The sequence below is a fragment of the Hemiscyllium ocellatum genome, chromosome 1 (assembly GCF_020745735.1).
Source record: "Hemiscyllium ocellatum isolate sHemOce1 chromosome 1, sHemOce1.pat.X.cur, whole genome shotgun sequence".
NCBI lineage: Eukaryota > Metazoa > Chordata > Chondrichthyes > Orectolobiformes > Hemiscylliidae > Hemiscyllium > Hemiscyllium ocellatum.
This window is the reverse complement of record NC_083401.1, coordinates 106,563,453-106,584,839: the sequence shown is the minus strand read 5'-3', so window position 1 is coordinate 106,584,839 and position 21,387 is coordinate 106,563,453. Positions and strand designations below refer to the sequence as shown.

At 41.1% G+C, this 21,387-nt stretch overlaps 1 protein-coding gene across 1 annotated transcript in view; it reads right to left on the bottom strand.

Moving 5' to 3' along the window:
- The window catches only part of LOC132816074 (uncharacterized), a 92,825-nt gene that overhangs the window by 34,705 nt on the left and 36,733 nt on the right, over window positions 1-21,387 (bottom strand). Inside the window, exons 4-5 of the mRNA XM_060825545.1 lie at window positions 11,689-11,799; window positions 7,218-7,286 (exon numbers count right to left, since the gene is read on the bottom strand). Coding sequence (XP_060681528.1) covers window positions 7,218-7,286; window positions 11,689-11,799 — 180 coding nt within the window. The remainder of the gene's footprint in view (window positions 1-7,217; window positions 7,287-11,688; window positions 11,800-21,387) is intronic.

Here is a 21,387-nt window from a genome sequence, read left to right as displayed (position 1 = left end):
TGGGTGAGGGTAGAGCAGTGGATGTAGTGTACATGGATTTCAGTAAGGCATTTGATAAGGTTCGCCATGGTAGGCTTATGTGGAAAGTCAGGAGGCATGGGATAGTGGGAAATTTGGCCAGTTGGATAGAGAACTGGCTAACCGGTCGAAGTCAGAGAGTGGTGGTAGATGGTAAATATTCAGCCTGGAGCCCAGTTACAAGTGGAGTTCTGCAGAGATCAGTTCTGGGTCCTCTGCTATTTGTAATTTTTATTAATGATTTGGAAGAGGGAGTCGAAGGGTGGGTCAGTAAATTTGCAGACGATACGAAGATTGGTGGAGTTGTGGATAGTGAGGAGGGCTGTTGTCAGCTGCAAAGGGACTTAGATATGATGCAGAGCTGGGCTGAAAAGTGGCAGATGGAGTTCAACCCTGTCAGGTGTGAGGTTGTCCATTTTGGAAGGACAAATAAGAATGAGGAATACAGGGTTAACGGTAGAGTTCTTAGTAAGGTGGAGGAGCAGAGGGATCTTGGGGTCTATGTTCATAGCTCTTTGAAAGTTGCCACTCAGGTGGATAGAGCTTGTAAGAAGGCCTATAGTGTATTAGCGTTCATTAGCAGAGGGATTGAATTCAAGAGTCGTGAGGTGATGATGCAGCTGTACAGGACCTTGGTAAGGCCACATTTGGAGTACTGTGTGCAGTTCTGGTCACCTCACTTTAGGAAAGATGTGGAAGCTTTGGAGAGGATGCAGAGGAGATTTACCAGGATGTTGCCTGGAATGGAGAATAGGTCGTACGAGGATAGGTTGAGAGTGCTAGGCCTTTTCTCATTGGAAGGCGAAGAATGAGAGGTAACTTGATAGAGGTTTAAAAGATGATCAGGGGAAAACATACAGTAGACAGTCAAAGACTTTTTCCCCGGGTGCAAGGGGACATAAATTTAAGGTGAAGGGTGGAAGGTATAGGGGGGATGTCAGGGGTAGATTCTTTACCCAGAGAGTGGTGGGGGCATGGAATGCGCTGTCTGTGGGAGTGGCAAAGTCAGAATTATTGGTGACCTTTAAGCGGCAATTGGATAGGTACATGGATAGATGCTTAAGCTCGGACAAATGTTCGGCACAACATTGTGGGCCGAAGGGCCTGTTCTGTGCTGTATTGTTCTATGTTCTATGTTCTATGTTCTAAAGCACCTCACAAAAGATTAATTCATAAAATACAACTCAGTTGGAGGTAGTACATTGGTATGGGCAGGAAAGTGACTCATGTGCAGGAGGCAGTGTGTGGGAAATAAGGAGTGCTTTTTCTTGGGGACCTGTGATCATTAGGGTTCCACAGTGCTCAGTGCTGGGACCACAACTGTTCACAATTTCTATTAATAACTCCGAGAAACAAAATGAATGTATAATAGTTAAATTTGCAGATGACACAAAAATGAGTAGAAAGGCAAGTTGCAAAGGAGATACAAACAGTTTACAGAGACATATTGATAAGTTAAATAAATGGGCAAAAAGTTGACAAATGGAGTTTAGTATGAGAAAATATGAAGTTGCTCATTTTGTAAGGAAGAACAAAAGACAGAATATTTCTTAAATGGAGAAAAACTATAGAAAGCTACAACACAAAGGGACTTGGGGTACTTGTGCACAAACCACAGAAAACTAGCACACAGATGCAGCAGGTAATCAAAGGCGAATGGAATGTTGGCCTTAATTCAAGGGGGTTGGAGTAAAGGAGTATGGGAACTCTTACTGCAACTGTATTAGGTGCTGGTGAGACATCATCTGGAGTACTGTGAGTAGTTTTGATCCCCTTATTAAGGAAAGATATCATTTAGTTGGAGGCAGATCAGAGAAGATTCACTAGGATGATCTCTGGAATGCAGGGATTGTGTTATGAGCAAAGACTAAACAGGTTTACTCATGGTGTCTAGAAGAATGAGCGGTGATCTAAAAGTTCTAAATTGGGGTAAGGCTAATTTTTACAGTATTAGGCAAGAACTTTCAAAACCTGATTGTGAGAGGCTATTTGCATGATTGGACAATAGGAGGCCTTCAAAAATGAGATAACGAGAATCCAGAGCCAATATGTTCCCTTTAGTGTGAAGGGCAAGGCTGTTAGCTATAGGGAGTGCTAGATGACTAGATAAATTGAGGCACTGGTCAAAATAAAAAGAAGCATATGACAGGTATAGACAGCTGGGATCAAGTGAATACCTTGAGGAGTGTAAGGGTGGTAGGAACATACTTGAGGGAAATCAGGAGGGCAAAAAAGGGACATGAGATAACTTTGTCAAATAGGATTAAGGAGAATCTGAAGAGATTCTACAAATACATTAAATGCAGAAGAGTAGCTCGGGAGAGATAGGGCCCCTTAAAGATGAACAAGACCAACTATATGTGGAACCACAGGAAACAGGTGAGATACTAAACAAGTATTTCAGGTCAGTATATACTCTGGTGGGCAACATGAAAACTAGAGAATTGGAGAAATAAATAATGGCATCTCAAAAAGTGTCCATATTACCGAGGAGGTGGTGTTGGATTTCTTAAAATGTGCAAAGGCGGATAAATCCTCAGAACCTGATCAGGTGTATCCCAGAACTTCATAGAAAGCTATGGAAGTGATTGCTGGACCCCTTTCTAAGATACTTAAATCATCAATAGCCATAGGTGAAGTGCTGAAGTGCTGGAGGGTGGCTAATGTGGTGCCATTATTTAAGAAAGGTGGTAAGGAAAAACCAGGGAACTACAGACTGGTGAACCTGATGTCTGTGGTAGATAAGTGGATAAGTTGTTGGAGGGGATTCAAGGGACAAGACTTACATATATTTGGAAAAGCAAGGACTTATTAGGAATAGTCAACTTGGGCTTTTGCATGGGAAATCATTCCTCACTAATATGATTGGGTTTTTTGAAGACGTGACAAAGAAGATTAATGAAGGTAGTGTGGTGGATATCGTCTGTATGAACTTCAGCAAGGCAGTCAACAAGATTCTGCACTGTAGACTGCCAAACAAAAATTAGAACACATGGAATGCAGGGAGAGCTAGCCATTTGGATACACAACTGGCTTGAAGGTAAGAGACAGAGGGGGGTGGTGAGGGTTGTTTTTTGGACTGGAGACCTGTGACCAGCAGTGTGCCATTGCGATCAGTGCTGTTTCCACTGCTTTTTATCATTTATATCAATAATTTGGATGTGAATGTAGGCGGAATGGAACTGGAGAAACATCAGAGTACAATGGGACCTTGATCAGATGGGCCAATGGGCTGAAGGGAGACAGATGGGGTTTAATTTAGGTAAGTGTGAGGTTGCATTTTGGTATGGCAAATCAGGGCAGGACTTATGTACTTAATGGTAAGGTCCTGGGGAGTGCTGCTGAACAAAGAAACCTTGCGGTTCCTTGAAGGTAGAGTCACAGGTAGACAGGTTAGTGAATAAGGTAATTGGTACATTTGTTTTTATTGGTCAGTGGATTGAGTATAAGAGTTGGGATGTCATGTTGTAAACAAGACATTAGTTAGGCCACTTTTGGAATCCTGCATTCAATTCAGTCTGCTTGCTATCGGAAAAAATATTGTTAAATTTGCAAGAGTGCAGAAAAGATTTATAGGATATTGCTGGGATTGGAGAATTTTAGCAAAAGGGAGAGGCTGAACAGGCCAGGGGTATTTTTCCTGAGGTTTCAGAGGTCTAAGGTGACCATAAAGAAGTTTATTAAATCATGAGGGACATGGATAAGGTGAATAGCCAAGATCTTTTTTCCAGGATAGTGGAGTCCAAAACTGGAGGGCATGCATTTAAGGTGAGAGGGGTAAGATATAAAAGCGACCCAAGGGGCAATCTTTTCACGCAGAGCATGGTACATCTATGGAATGAACGGGCAGAGGAAGAGATACAATTACACCATTTAAAAGGCATCTAGATGGGTACATAAATGGAAAAGGTTTAGAAGGATATGGGCCAAATGCTGGCAAGAGGAACTAGATTCATTTAGGATACCTGGTTGGCATGGATGAGTTGGACCAAAGGGTCTGTTTCCATGTTGTACAACTCTATGACACTATTGAAACAAACAGGAATTCTTGGACAGAATGAGAGGATGTTTCCCCTCATGGGAGAATCTGGGACCGGAGGGCATAGTCTCAGAATAAAGGAGCTTCAATTTAAAACTGAGATGAGGTATTTCTCTTCTCAGAAGGTTGAGGGTATTTGGAACTCATTCCCACAGAGAGCAGTGAGGGCAGAGTCCTTGTGTAAATTAAAGTCTAAGATAAATAGATTCTTGATCATTAGAGGAATTAAGGATTATGGTGAAAGGGCAGAGTAGATGTGAGGAATGTCTGATCAGCCATGTTCCTGTTGAGCCGCAGAACTGGCTCAAGGGGCTGAACGGCCTATTCCTGTTCCTATTTCTTATGGTCTTATGATGCTTGCCAAGTCATTACATTGTCATGGCTAGATTGATGGAGTGCAGGTCTGTGCACGTATAAGACAGACTCTGAGTGGGCTGGACTGGTTCTCATGACAGTCTTCAACTTGTCCATGGAGACAGCTAAGCGCACATATGCTCCAGATTTCTGATAGCCTCTGACCAACCTGTCTGCTTTTCCTGGGCCTGCCTGTGCACTTTGACAAAGTCCTTAATGGCCAAGACTATGAGGTCATCTTCTGCCTAAGGTTGAGCAGGTGCCTGGTCTCAGATAGATCTCTGGGTCTTGGAGACCGGAGATGTTTCTTCCTTGACAAACTGTCAAGATGTGACCATGTTGTGCTCACCAGATTATGCTCCCAAGTCTAATCCAGATGGAGAAGGTCCAAAGGTGAAAGTCTCTGAGTTACTGGATAATGCAGATAAAAGCCATACCAATCCAGCCTCTGAAGCTTCAGGGGCTTCTTTCTCAGAGGTGAAACTGAGGGTTTCCAGTGTTGACCTCTTCCTAGTGGAGGTTCACTGGACGCTGTTAGCACCTGCTTAATAAAAGGAGAGGGAACTATTTGTGTAAATTAAGAATAAGATAGCACGAGCATTACTGGAAAAACAACGCAGTGCAGTACAATGAAATTTTACTGTGTTGGTTGATCGTTGAGAACTTCCTGTTTCCCCACTCTGCACTAGTCTTGAATGGGTCAAGTTTTCTTGCAATGAGGTAAAGAAAGTGATTGAGTTTGTTGGAAATGAATGGAAGAGCAGTTATTATGATGGGTAAGCAGGAGAGGTCATGAGGTGTCCTCTTATAGAGAGTGGGAAATGCAGGAAAGGCTAATAGGCTGTTATGAAGATGTGGGTGTACCTTTAAGACAGCTAAAAGCAGCTGAACTACTGGACACAGCACCAAGTGTCCTTAATAAGGCAACAATATATGTAACACTGGGTTGAACAACTCGAGTAGTTCATTGCCTGGAGACAAAAACAAATTTGAATTCGGCCAATCTGTTTAAATTATACCCCGATAAAAATTACCAATTTTCAATCGAGCTTGAATTGAGTATATTGACAATCTTAAAAGCCAATGACACAATCCGATGCTCTGGGATATAGGACTGGGCGGAAATTGAACAGTTGAGAGGAGAACTGCTAAGTCCTAGCATGTACCAGACGATTTGAAAAAACATCTCTCTTAAAAGGACCTTTTCGATCAGTAACCTGTGATGCAGAAATTCCTAACAAGGAGAAAAGAAGACACAGGAAGATCCGAAGACAAGAACTGCCAGCTGCCTGGTTTTGAGATAAGAAATGTTGTTTTGTAAATCTTAGTTGGGAGTTTTATCAGACTAGTATTATAGAAGGAAAGATAAAACATAGGTTAGAGAAAGAAATTGTAAATAGTGGTTAGTTAATTATTCTCTGTTATACTTTAAGAAATAAAGTTGTTAATTTTCCTTTAAATAGTCCTTGGCCATTCAAATTCTAACAGATTACTGCACAGGATAAATCTTTTCTGATGCATGTCCTCTTATAGCAGTCCACAAGAAAAAGGAGGGCTCTCCTCTCCACCACCTTCATCCATCAGGTCCATGCCCAGGAAGCAGGGAGAGAGATTTGCTTTCTGGACCATGCCTTTAGTGAAAATGGTCAAGTATGATCAACTATGAGGGGTTGTTCCCAGCTTGCAGTGTCTGAAGTGTTGTGCAGCTGGACTTTAAAAATGGTACAGGTGTTATGATGGCAGAAGATCTTGGCAGTGGCAAACACTTCTGTCTTTCCTGTCACATGATTCCATGAAATGGGAGCCAAAGTGCCCAGTTGTATAGCTAATGAGATGAAGAGCAGAAGATTGCATGAGAGAAGTCATTCTGAACAAAAGCAAATCAGACATCATGAATCTCACTTGACAAAATACTTTAACATCAAATGGAAAAGTTCCACCTAAGATGTTAAAACTTAATTTATATTTCCAGATATATGTTTAATGAGGAACACTAATGATTTTGCAGGAAAAGTTGAATTTTTTTAACTGGTCCATTTTTAAATTGGCTTGTAAAAAAAAAAGATTCCATGAAGGAACTATTAATTAGAAGTTGAATCAAAATAAATTGAAAACACTTGATCTTTCTATTGTTGTCTGAAAGGAGTCATTCCCCTTTTGGTGGTCTATCTGAATTCATTTGATTGTCAGCCAGGTTCTATTGGCTTCCTCATAATCCTGAAAGGTCATGCCCATAACGTTTACCCACGCATTGACAGCATTAACTAGGAAGAAATGCTCAACAAATGAATTGATCAGTTCAATAATGCAGCTTTACTGACTCATTGTAATTTTTGATTCACATTACAAAATGTGAAAATCCCAAAGAATAGATGAACATTACTCTAGTATAGGATCTGGAACATAAATAAATAGCATTTAAGCTAATATTGAAAAAAATATTTTGTAGCAAATATTTTAGATTGTAGTTTTGTCTCGTCCTTCCAATCCCACAAAAAGGGAACAATGCTTTATATTGTAATATGAATATGACTCTGCACCTATTACAAACATAAAAAAGCTAGTTGTTGCATTTTAATTTTTCTGTTATTCAGAATATGTATGGCCATGTCAGTTTAATTAGTGGCAAGCATTCAACCATAAGTAGGTTTGAAGATTTTGATGGAAAGCTGCAAAATAAAATATTTTATAAACATTTTTTTCTCAGGTGGCCATTTTATGTTTATTTGAATATTTACAATGCACCTGTTACCATGGTCTACATTCAAAAAGAATTGTTCAAAATAGAATTCTGAATTAAATTTACCTGACATGAGGTGATTTCCATAGTCATACACTCCTTGTGGATAATCAGAGCCCAATCTACAATTCCGTACTAAACAGTATGAAGAGTTTTACAGAAATTTATTATTAGAGGATAATGACAGTATTCAAAAGTATTTTGATTTTCAAAATTATAATAGCAAAATAATGCAGAAATACAGAAATTCATGTTAATATTTGAATCCAGTGTTTGTTTTTGTAGTCCCATCATTAAATGTGATAGTCCAAATTCCAAGCATTGATGTGAGTAAATCCAGACTGGCTTCTTGACTGCTCATGGCAGTTGGGTCCAGCGTACCTCAAGGCTGGTAAGCTGTCATTTTGCCACTAGAACAGGTATAGACTGCCAATCAATCTTGCTTACACTGAAGAAACATATACTTCAGGTTTGGCTATGAGGTCTTTATTACAATAAAGAAAAACAACATAAAGACAGAGCAAATGTAGTACTTTACGCTGATACCCTGATCTGTCATCTGGCACTGAAGCAACATGGCATCTTGTGATTCTTATAATTCTTATTCAAAGTATTTTAAATTGAGTCTTTTATGTGATTAGTAACCCTGGTGCTAATAGAATTCTGTCTCATCCCAGTCAACTTCATACACTGTTGGCCATAATGAGCCATAACACTTTACATAGCTGATCTAAATAACTTTTCATTCCTTGGAATAAAATAAAATGCTTTCCTTGTTAAGCATATTTATTCTCCAAATCCTTTCCCAACCTGTAAAAAATAATAATTTTTAATCAAATCCACTGGCTGGTAGAAATATAAACTGTGGGTGTAGAAGGATGGGTTAGTAATTTGCAGATGACACTAAGGTAGGCAAAGTTGTGAATAGTGCTGGATGCTGTGGTTTACAGAGGGACATAGATAAAATGCAGAGCTGGGCTGAGAAGTGGCAAATGGAGTTTAAGGTGGAAAAGTGTGAGGTAGTTCACTTCAGAAGAAGTAACAGGAATGCAGAGTACTGGGCTAATGGTAAAATTCTTGGCAGTGTAGATGAACAGAGAGATCTCCGTGTCCAGGTGCACAAATCCCTGAAAGTTGCTACCCAGGTTAATAAGGTTGTTAATAAGGGATATGGCGTGTAGGTGTTTATTGGTAGGGGTATTGGGTTTCGGAGCCACAAGATCATGCTTCAGCCATACAAGACACTGGTAAGGCTGCACTTGGAGTATTGCATGCCGTTCTGGTCATCATATTAAAGGAAGGATGTGGAAGTTTTGGAAAGGGTTCAAAGGAGATTACTAGGATGTTGCCTGATATGGAAGGAAGGTCTTACGAGGAAATGCTGAGGGAACTGAGGCTGATTTCATTGGAGAGAAGAAGAGATTACTTAATTGAGACGTATAAGATAATCAGAAGGCTGGATAGAATGGACAGTGAGAGCCTTTTTCCTCAGATGGTGAAGTATAACACAAAGGGGCATAACTTTAAATTGAGGGGTGATAGATTTAGGACAGATATCAGGGTAGTTTTTTTTAACTTGGAGAATAGTAGAGGCATAGCAAGGCCTGCCTGCAACAGTAGTAGACTCGCCAACATTAAGGGCATTTAAATGGGCATTGAATATACACATGGATAGCAATGGAATGGTATAGGTAAGATGGTCATCAGATTAGTTTCACAGGTCAGTGCAATATCGAGGGCCGAAGGGCCTGTACTGCCTTGTAACATTGTCTGTTCTATGTTCTATATAAATTGCCATCTCTCCTCTATCATCACCTTCCATGTGACTGGTTTGTTTTTGGTAGCTAGACCCTGAAGGATATTAGCTTCATTTGAAAGCTTGTAGTCTTTGAGACTCAGATAATAAAATCCATAACAGTAAGCCTGAAACTGTTTAGAAACAGTTGATCAGCACAAACTTCAAGAAAGTTGCTTCTCACAAACAGATGCACTTTCTCTCAGATAGTTAAGTGCAGGTAGAATGTGATATCAGATAGATCTCCTTTTCGTTTACTTGGACAAGCCATTGTTGATCTAAGTAGTGAATATTAAACCATTATTTAGGGAATCTGGAATGAGCAGTTTAATCTGAGTTTTGATTGTTAAATCATAGTTTAGAAACTATGATATATTTATTGGCAATTTAGTCTCAGTGTGGTAGTGCAGCTTACTGGACCATGAGAACATGGTTTTCAGACATTGGGAGATGTTTGACATTGCATTTGCCAGTCTTCAGTTTGCCACAAGGGGTAATGTAAAGGTATGGAAAATTATTTCCAGGTCAAGATGATGGGTGGTGTGGATAGGTGCTTGCAGGTGGGGGAAGTGCTTCCATGAATATCTGTCCCAAGCCTTCCAAGTGGCAATGTTCTTGGGTTTAGAAGGTGCTGTTCAAGGAGTCTTGGTGAATTTCTGAACCGCACACACTGCTGCTACAGAGTGTCGGTGGTGAAAGGAATGCATGAGCTTTCCTTCAAACTTCTGATTTATGCCTTACAGATGGTGGATTTGGGGAATTAGGTGGTGAGTTGCTCCCTGCAAAATTCCAAACTTCTGTCTTGCTCTATAGCCACGGTATTTATACGGCACACCTAGTTCAGCTTCTGGCACGTGATAACCCCCCCCAGGATGTTAATGATGGAGAGTTCAGCGATAGTAATGTAGTTGAATGTTAAGGGATGATGGTTTATTTCTATCCTACTAGAGATGGTCATTGCCTGTCACCATTTGTGTGTTACAAATGCTACTTGTTATTTGTCGGTTCGAGCTGCATTTTGACACGAACTGCTTCAGCCTCTGAAGGTGGATACATCACCTGGACCAGATGTACTACCAACCCCAGAACTCTGAAGGAAATAGCTACGGAGAGTGTGGAGGTATTGGTGGTGATTGTTCAGTGGTCCCTGGAGTCAGGAAGGGTCCCAGAGGACTAAATGATGGTTAATGTAACACCCTTATTTAAGAAGGAAGGGAGGGTAGAAGACAGGAAACCAAAGGTCAGTTAACCTGACTTCAGTCTTTTGTAAGATTTTAAAGTTCATATATTAAGTATGAGATTGCAGGGTACTTAGATATACATGGTAAAATAGGGGTGAGTCAGCATGGCTTCATCAAGGGGAGCTCATGTTTGATAAATCTGTTCAGATTCTTTGAGGAGATAATGAGTGATTTAGGCAAAGGAGAGCCAGAGAACCTGATCTATTTGGATTTCCAGAAGGCCTTTAATAAGGTGTTGCTTAGGAGACCGCAAAATAAGACAACAACCCATGATGTTGGGGGAGAAGTACTGGCATGGATAGAGGATTGGCTGACTGGCAGAAGTGGGGATGAAGGGGTTTTTTTTCCAAATAGCAACCAGTGACTAGTGAAGATCAACAGGGGTCACAACTCTTCACATTATACATAAATGACCTGGACAAGTATGCAGACAATGCAAAGATGGATGGAGGGATAGAAAGTGTTCAGGCAGCAGGGAAGCCGAGAAGGACTTGAACAGACTAGGACAGTGGGCAAATAAGTGGCAGATGGAGTAGAATGTTGTGAAGTGTGAGGTTGTGCACTATGATAAGAAGAAAAAAGGCATAGAATATTTTCTAAAAATAGAAAGATTTCAGAAATGTGAATTCAAAGGGATTCGGAGTCCTAATTCAGGATTCTTTTAAGATTAACATGCTTGTTCAGTTGGCAGTTGGGAAGGTAAATGCAATGTTAGCATTTATTTAAAGAGAGCTAGAATACAAGAGTAGAGGTGTACTACTGAGGCTGTATGACGCTCAGGTCAGACTGCATTGTGAACAGTTTTGGGTCCCACATTGAAGGAACAATGTGGTGGTGTCGAAGAGGGTCCAGAGGAGGTTTATAAAAATGATCCCAGAGATGAAGGTCTTGTCAGGTGAGGAGTGGTTGAGAACTCTGGGACTGCACATGATGGAGCTTAGAAGGATGAGGGGAGACCTTATTGAAAATTACAGAATACTGACAGGCTTGGATAGAGTAGACATGGAGAAGGAGTTTCCACTAGTAGGAGAAATCAGGACTAGAGGGCATAGCCTCAGGATAAAGGGACAATTTTTTAGAACTGAGATGAGGAGGAATTAATTCAACCAGAGGGTGGTTAGTCTGTGAAACTTATTGCCACTGATGACTGTGAAGGCCAAGTTGTTGAGTCTATTTAAGACAGAGATAGACAGTTTCTTGTTTAGTAAAACGATCAACTTATAGATGGAGAAGGCAAGAGAATGGGGTTGAGAAACATATCAGCAATGATTAAATGACAGAGCAGACTTGATGGGCCAAATGGCCTAATTCTACTCCTATATCTAATGGTCTTTTGGAGTCTCTTGAGCATTCATGTAATTCATGTTATGTTTGTCCTTATAGGGCTTGATGCTGACATTGAATGCAAAGTTGTAAAATGTACAAAGACTATTGTAGTGTGTTGTACTTTAGTAAACATAGAATACATAAATAAAACATTTTCACTTTACACAATACTAACCATTACAGGATGAATCTTCCTTGAGCAACTGGTAAGATATGACGATAAGTAAGACAATGCAGATTGTTGGAAATAAAGCTAACCAAATAATTTCAAGGACACAGTTCTGCTCTGAAATTAAAAAAAAATCAAAATGTAATGTAACTTTACTTGAACCATGTTAGATAAAACTTATGTTTATTCATTCATCGAACGTATTCTAAAGAATCCTTTGATTTGTAAAAGCAACGTGTTTTACTGATCAATCATATAAATAATTGGAAAAATTCATTTCAAATAACATTAATAGTAAAAGCAATTATTGTGAATGTTTGGATAGTAATAGAAGCAGGTTGTGTTGTGATAGGTGTGCAAAGTTTCAGTTTTAACACCACAGCATGTAATTTTTGTTTTTGACAAGTTCCTATCCTAAACTGAGCCAGATCTGGCTTCCATCTGTGTGTGGAGAAGTCCAGTGTAGAGCATAGGATCAGCCAGGTCATAATGGGCTCAAGGGAGGTCAGTACCTACTGCTTAGCCTTACCTACACTGCTCCAAGGAGAATAATCTGAGCCTGTTCAATCTTTCCTCACAGCTCAGACCTTACAGCCCAGGCAGCATCTGGCAAATATTCTCTATACCCTTTTACTGCAATCATATCTTTCCTATTGTGTGGTGACCAAAACTGCATCCAATACTCCAGTTGTGGCCTAACTAAGGTCCCTCTGATCTTCAGCACTTTCCAATACTCAAGTACTATTCATAATGTAATCCCTTGCAGTGTTAGCCCTCCTGAACTGCATTCCTCATACTTTTCTATGTTGAATTCCATTTGTCACTGCTCTGCCCACCTAACCAGACTGTGAATATCCTGTAGTTTCCGGCTATCCCCCTTAATATTTACCAGCCTATCAATTTTCATGTCACCTGCAAACTTCTCAATTATACTCTTGAATAGACTCCAAATCTGTGAATCTGCTGCAATATCTCTATGGACCAGAATCTGTATACAATTCTCCAGATGTAATCTCTACACACTGAAGCAAGACTTCTTTGCTCTGTGTTCAAATCTTCTTGCAATAAAAGCAAAAGTACTGTTTGCCTCAGGATTGTCTGTTGTATTTGCATGCTACCTTTCAGTGACTCATGAACAAGGGCACCTGGGTGCCTTTGGAGATCAACACTTTTCAATCTCTCAATATGAATGAAATAGTCTGCACTTTTGTTTCTCCTATTAGAGTGGATAGTGTTATACTGTCTAAATATCTGTAACCCTATTGCTTCCCTTACAGCTCACATTCCGACCAAATTTTGGATCATGTCCCCATCATTGGTACGGACTGTGAACAGATGGGGCCCGAGCATTGATTTTTGTGGTCACTGGCACCGGTCAACCTACGAATGACCTATTTATTCCTACTCTCTGCTTTCTGCCTGTTGACAAATCCTCATTCCATGCTATTATACAATGCCCAACCCCATGCATTTTAAGTTTGTTCACTGATCACCCAAATAGGACTTATCCAAAGCATTCTGAAAATCCAAATAAACAAAATCCATAAGTTCCTCCTCATCAGCTTTGCTAGTAACATCCTTATGAAACTATCGGGTTTGTCACACCCAATTTCTCTTTTAAAAATCCATGTTATCTCTGATCAATCAAACAATTATTTTCTAAGTATCCAGTAATTGCATGTTTTATAATAAATTATAGTACTTTCCCTACTACTGATTCATGTTAATAGGCCTATAGTTCCTTGTTTTCTCTCTTTTTCTTTTGTAAACAATTGGTTATATTTCCAACCTTCCAATTGGCAGATATCATTATAGAATTCATAGAACTTTGAAAGATGATCACCCATGCATCAACTCGTTCTGAAACCATCTTTTCTTCAGGTGCTTTCAGGTGAAGGACAACTAGTTCAAGGAATTTGTCAAATTTCAGCCATTAATTTCTGTAATACTATTTTTTAACAAAACTAATTTTTTTTCAGTTCCACACTCCCACCAGACCTATCGATATTAATTATCTATGGAAGCTTTCTTGTGTCTTCCTCTGCAAAGATAGACAAATTATTTATTTAGATTCTCTGTCATTTCTCTATTTTCTATTACATTGACCCACATTTTTCTATGCTTATCTCTTTTTTAACATAACTTTAGAAGGTTGTACGACCTGTATTTATGTTTCTTTCTATTTTGCGTTCATGTACTATTCTGTTTCTTTGTCAATTTCTTGGTCTTCTTTATGCTGAATTATAAAATTGTCCCAATTCTCAGGCCTGTATTTTATTGACAATTTTATAAGTCTCCTCCTTAAAATCTGATATTATCTTTAACCTGCCACATTAGCAATGGCTGTCTCACTTTTCGTGTTGTATATTTTTTGCCTTAAACAAGCCAATTTTCAAAGAACATACATGATTAATTATTTAAATACTAGACATTGCCTATCTGTTAACGAACCCTATAGTCAAATTCCTTCTCATACCTTCATAATTGCCCATGTTTAGATATAATATACTAGTTTCAGACTGAGCTACAACTTTTCTCTGACTGTGGTCACTGTTGCCTAAGGACCTGGCAGTAGTGTCACAAGAAATCTAATGGCCTCATGTGGATGATGAACCTCAGTGAATGCATCTTCAAGAGCTATCACCTATGAATGTCTGCACCAGCCTTACACTGCACAATGTATCACACCCCATCACTTACCAATCAAACCTTCACAAACTGCACTCTTGCTTATCATCATGATAGTTGATGTCATTCTTATACATATTCCAATGATGCCAGCAATGCACCCAGTTCCACTGCCTTTCCCTTCCTCTAGTTATTCATCCCTAAACATCACGCAACTCAATCACTAATTTTCTGCCCTGCTTTTGCAGAATTGAAAACCATACATAATGACTATTCCAGGGATGAGTGAGCTGCAGATATTTTAGATAGCCTGTGTGTCAGCACTACTGTAGAGAATTTAAATGAGTAACCCGATGGGCTAGCATACAGAAGATGCTGATAGGCATCTAAATCAAATTGGTTAGTGAATTTTCTGCCAGATAACGTCCCATTATGGAGAAAGTGAGGACTGCAGATGCTGGGGATCAGAGCTGAAAAATGTGTTGCTGGAAAAGCGCAGCAGGTCAGGCAGCATCAAAGGAGCAGGAGAATCGACGTTTCGGGCATAAGCCCGAAAAGATTCCTGAAGAAGGGCTTATGCCCAAAACGTCAATTCTCCTGCTCCTTTGATGCTGCCTGACCTGCTGCGCTTTTCCAGCAACACATTTTTCAGCAACGTCCCATTATGGTCAAGGAACATGAAGGACTCTAGTTACAACTTAGCACAAAATATTGTGCAGAGATTGCTCTCTTCTAGTAGTCTCCGCATCATCTCCTTGTTCTGCTGTCTTTTCAGAGGCAGTGTAGTTCTCACTATTTGCTGGAGTGTCTGGGAAGACAGGTTACCTCGTCCTCTGCCCTCTCTATAAGACTGCAGCAATGGTGTCTTCCAAATTTGAGAGTTCATGATAACTCCGATACAAACACTCCACTGTATTTGCAGAGACTTTCAATTTTGGAAGTCGCTCTAAATCCCTTGCAGGTTGAGTTCCCAGACCTTTAAATAACATCAGTTTTATCCCCTCTCCCAACTGAAAATTTGTTCTTTGGTGAGTGAGAAGTGAATACATACAATGGATCTGCATCGTTCAAATTTGAAAGTTCAATATTACATCAACCAGAAGGGCTCACTCAAATCAGAGCGGGGCATGTAAACACTCCGAATGTTTGCACTGGATGTCAATGGAAGTCTCCTTCCCAGATTGGGACACTTTGTGGGTTCGGCCTGAACACTTAGATGCTCCAGTTGCATTTCAATTTGAATCGCAAACACTGAATTTATGATAAATACATGCAAAGGAGGCACCTTTCAATTATGAACTTATTCCAAGTAACTTACCATTCTACTACTTGCAAGGTAGACACGAAACACTTATAAATTCATTATTTATAATTCATACAAAGTCATTACAAGTTATTATAAGTCATACAAAACAAAGGTTAATAATCATTACTGACAGAATTGAGTACTGCAAAATCATACAATAAATAGACTATGTTAATAATCTGGTGAACTCCATGTACTCTTTTAAGCAGGTGCAAAAGTCCTGGAAACGTCTTTTATTTAAATCAGCACTATTTGTGAAATCTGGGTCTTTTCCACACGTTAGGAAAGTACCTTGACTAGTATTAGATTTCGTATTTAGTCTCATTACACCTAGGGGCTTGAATTTGTTCATGAAAGTTGATGCCAGGCAAAATCCAATTCACATCATCTATTCATTATGGTCAAGGAATTCTACATTTTTATGAAGTCATGTCATTCATGTCAATGAGCCAAATCACAGAACCATAGAATAATTTCGGCACAGGAGGCCATTCAACTTTTTGTGCCAGCACCATCTCTATTATCTTCTGCAATTCTCTTGCCTTCTCCCCATATCGCTGCATGCCATTTCTGTCTAAATAATCATTTAATCCCTCTTGAATGACTCAACTGAATCCGCCTCCTCCACATTTCCAGGCAGTGCTTTCTATACTCTAACTACTCATTGTGTGAAAACGTTAGTTTCTGTCATCACCCTTGCTTCATTTGCACAAAACCTGGACTCTATAAGCTCTCATTCTCATTTCTTTTACAAGCAGAAACAGCCTCTCAAGCCCATTCATGAGTATGTAAGCCTCATTCAGCAGATCTCCTCTCAACCTTCTTCTGTCAGGGAGAACAGTCCCAACTTTAATCTATCCTCATATCTGAAGTTTCTCATTCCTGGAACAATTCTAGTAAACTCCAATGTATTTGCATATTTCCTATAATGTGGCACATATCTTAAGTTTAGAGTCAAAAGTGTGGTGCTTGAAAAGCACAACTGGTCAAGCAGCATCTGAGGAGCAGGAGAATCGACATTTCGAGCATAACCTCTTCATCAGGAAAGTGTGGGAGGCCCAAGGGGCTGAGAGATAAATGGGAGGAGATTGTGGCTGGTGGAAGGTAGCTGGGAATACGATAGGTAGATGAAGGTGGAGAGTGATAGTGATAGTTCAGAGTGGAGGGTGGAACAGATAGGTGGGAAGCAAGATAGACAAATAGGACAGTTCAAGAGGGCAGTGCTGAGTGGGAGGATTTGATAAGGTATAGGGAGGGGAGATCAGGAAACTGGTGAAATTGGCATTGATCCCATGTGGTTGGAGTGTTGCATGCGGAAGAAGAGGTGCTCTTCCTCCAGGTGTCAGGTGGCTAGGATTTGGCTGTGAAGGAGGCCTAGGACTTGCATGTCCTTGATGGAGTGGAAGGGGGAGTTGAAGTGCTTGGTCACAGGACGCTGGGGTTTATTGGTGCGTGTCCCGGAGATGTTCTCTGAAACATTCTGCAAGTTGTCATCCTTTCTCCCCGATGTAGAGGAGATGACATCGAGAGCAACGGACACAGCAGATGAAGTGTTTGGAGGTGCAGGAAATATCTCTTCTGGATGTGGAAGGATTCTTTGGGACCTTAGATAGAGGTGAGGGGGGAGGTGTGGACACAGATTTTCTACCTCATGCGGTGGCAAGGGAAGGTGCCAGGAGCGGAGGGTGGGTTTGTGGTGGGTGTGGACCTAACAAGAGAGTCATGGAGGGAATGGTCTCTGTGGAACACAGATAGGGCTAGGGAGGGAAATATACCTTTGGTGGTGAGGTCTGATTGTAGATGGAGGAAATAGCAGAGGGTGATGCATTGTATCCACCCTCTCTGCCTCCATGCTTACCTTCTTCAACAGGACTCCCACTTATTCTCCGAGGACTCTTTCTCCCACTGCCAACACACTCTATCCACTTAGACACCCCATGCTGGTCTGTTACCTGTCCTCAATGTCTTCATCTCCAACTGTGGCCATGATATTGACCACCTCATCCAATCAATCCCCCCTCACCCACTCCAAATTCTCACAAAACGCAGTTCTTCACTCGCTCCGCTCCAACCCCAACCTCATCATCAAACCAGCCGACATGAGGGGCACCATGGTAGTTTGGCGCACTGACCTGTACACTGCTGAAGCCAGGCACAAACTCACTTTCTCCTACTCCCCTCTTGACCATGACCTCACCTCCCATCACCAAACTATCATCTCCCAGACCATCCACAACCTCATTACATCAGGGCATCTCCCATTCACAGCTTCCAACCTCATAGTCCAGGAATCCCGCACCACCTGGTTCTATCTCTTACCCAAAATTCACAAGACTGACTGTCCCACCAAACCTATCTCTGCATACCTTGACACTGTCCTGTCCCCTTGGTCCAGGATTCACCCACAAACATTTAAGACACCATCCATGCCCTCCACCTCCTCCATGTCTGTTGATTTCCCCAGTCCCCAATTCCTCATCTTCACCATGGACGTCCAGTCCCTGTACATGTCTATCCGCCATGTTGTAGGCCTCTAAGCCCTCCATGTCTTCCTCTCTCGCTGACCCAACAGTGCCCTTCCATTCGATTGGCTGAACAAATCCTTGCCCTCAACAATTTCTCCTTCTAATCCTGCTACTTCCTTCAGATCAAAGGGGTAGCCGTAGGCACCCGCATGGGCACCAGCTATGCCTGCCTGTCGGGTATGTGGAACAGGAGAAAGTGAGGACTGCAGATGCTGGAGATCAGAGCTGAAAAATGTGTGGCTGGAAAAGCGCAGCAGGTCAGGCAGCATCAAAGGAGCAACAGAATGATTCTTGAAGAAGGGCTTATGCCCGAAATGTCAATTCTCCTGCTCCTTTGATGATGCCTGACCTGCTGCGCTTTTCCAGCAACACATTTTACAGCTCAGGTATGTGGAACAGGCCATCTTCAATTCCCTCCTACTCTGCCCAGGAGATGCAAGTCCCGGGCCTCCTCCACCGCCAAATTCGAGTCACCCAACACCTGGAGGAAGAGCGCCTCATCCTCCACCTTGAAACTCTCCAACCACATGAGATCAATGTTGATTTCACCAGTTCCCTCATCTCCCCTCCCCCCACCTTATCCCAGATCCAAACTCCAACTCAGCACTGCCCTCATGATCTGTCCTACCTGTCCATCTTCCTTCTCAACTATCCGCTCCACCCTCCACTCTGACTTATCACCATCATCCCGCCCCTTCATCTACCTATCACATTCTAGCTATCTTCCCCCCAGCCCCACCCACATCCCATTTATCTCTCAGCCCCCCTTCAGACATCACTCCCACACTCCCACCCCCGCCCAAACCCCGATGAAGAGCTTATACTCGAAACATCGAGTCTATTGCTCCCTGGATGCTGCCTGACCAGCTGTACTTCTCCAACACCATACTTTCTGATTCTGATCTCCAGCATCTGTAATCCTCATTTTCTCTTACACGTCTTAAGTTATCAAACATAATCCATCATCTCATAAATGTTTTAGCCATTGCATTTCAGAACTGTTAAACAGGGCTTGCTGATGTAATGCGAATGTTGCAATTCTCAATAATGGTCGCTGATAATATCCAATATGAAATATTTGGCTGCTCACAATTTGCGCTATCCTTTTAGTTCCAACTGTAACTGGATAATTCCAGCCAGAATTGTCATGGGAACGTACGTACGGAGTGGGTCATTCAGCCCATTGAGCCTGCTTTGCCAGTCAATTAGATCATGACTGGTTATTTACCTCAATACCACTACCTCCACATCCCTTGGTATCATTATTGTCAAGAAATTTGTTTATTTCTATCTTGAACATGCTCAATGATTGGGCTTCCAGGTCCCTCTGAAATAAATAATTCCAAAGACCTACCTGAAATGAATCTGAGGTGAAGACATTCCTACTCATCTCAGTCTTAAATGGCCTACCCTTATACTGAGATTTTGACTATTGGCTGTAGAATCACCAGCTAGGGGAAACACTATTTACATCTGCTTAGTCATGCCTTGAAATGATTTTGAAAATTTGAATAAGATCATCTGTTCTTCGAAATTCCAGAGACTACAATGTTCAGTTCCCTTGGTCTCTCCTAAGACAATTCAATCATTCCAAGGATTAGTCTGGTGAACCTTCATTTGCATTTCCTCTATGGCATGTATATCCTTCCTTAGGTAATGAGACTATTATCGTATATAACACCCCGAATATTGTCTCACCAATGCTCTGTATGTTGGAGCAAGACATACTTATTTCTTTATTCAAATTTCCTTGCAATAAAGGTCAATATTCCATTGATCATTGTTGATGATTACACCTGCAAGCTAGCGTTCAGTGACTCATGAACAAAGCTACTCAGGTCCCTTTGGAAATCAAAACTCCCAACCTCTCACCATTCGAAAAATATACCTTTTGCTTTTTGTTTCTCCCAAAGTGGATAACTTCACAATTATTTACATTGTATTCCATTTGCTATGTTCTTGTTCATTCATTTTGGAAACTGTTGGAAACAATCCAGAGAAGTCTGTCCCTCGACTGATCCAAACAATTAATTCATAGGACGGTTTCTCGGGTTACAGGATCAATTTTACAAATCGGAAGCTAGGCCGGTAGGGGTGTTATTGGAGGTGCCTAATCTGAAGGATGGAATGCAGTTCCCGTTTAATGTCATCAAAAGGTTTTCTTTTGTATTTGGGCATTTTTATTACCCCTTCCTTCCACCCGCTATATAAAGCTAACTATGCACAACTACTAGAGAGGATAAAACAGAATTTGCAGCAGTGGGAGGGTTACCATTGTCATGGTTGGGCCAAATAGCCCTGATTAAAATGAATGTTCTTCCCGCCTGTTGTATCCCATGAGAATGCACCCGTTGTTGTTCCCTAGACAAGTGTTAGGGAGGATCAGTGGTTGGTTGGGATCCTGTATTTGGTGCCACAGGTATCCTCTAATTAAATTCATTAAATTGCAGCTTCTGCAGTGTGAGGGAAGGGTGGATCTTCCAGATTTGAAGAAATACCAAATAAGCGCCCTGTAAACATATATTGGTGACTGGGTACAGGGGAATTCGGAATTGATTTGGCTTGATATTGAAGCCTCGCAATCGAGATGTTCTTTAATTAATGTATTATTTATGGATAAGATAAAGTCTGTGACCCAGCCTTGTAAGATCCCAATTATTTTAAATACTGTAAAAACCTGGAGGATAATGAGGCAAGAAGAGGGCAATTGATCTAAGACTTCGCTATTTACCCCATTGGTGGGAGCCCAAGGATTTAAACCTGGGGCAATGGACTCCGGCTTTATGTCATGGGAGAATAAGGGAATCTCCTGTCTGGGAGACTTATTTGAGGGGGAGGTCCTGATGTCATTTAGTCAGTTAAGTCAGAAGTATGGATCGTCTTTTAGGGACCTTTTCCAATATTTCCAGATAAGGGACTATATACAGAGGAAGACTATACTCCTGGTTCAGTGTTTTAAATCAGACATGGAGAAAAGAGTACTCTGCTGTATGGGTGCTCTTTCACTCAGTACTTTATATCATTTACAGAAAGGTCGCACCCTGGGGGACATGGGAGGACTCTGTAGGATGTGGAATTGAGATTTAGGAGAGGATATTTCATCGGAGGTATGGGAAAACCTATGGGGAAACGTAAGGAAAATCTCAGTATGTAACAGAGCGCAGGCCATGCAATTGAAGACCTTACACAGGGCTCATATGGCGTCAGAGAGGCTAGCTAAGTTCAAGAGAGGAGTATCATCATGGT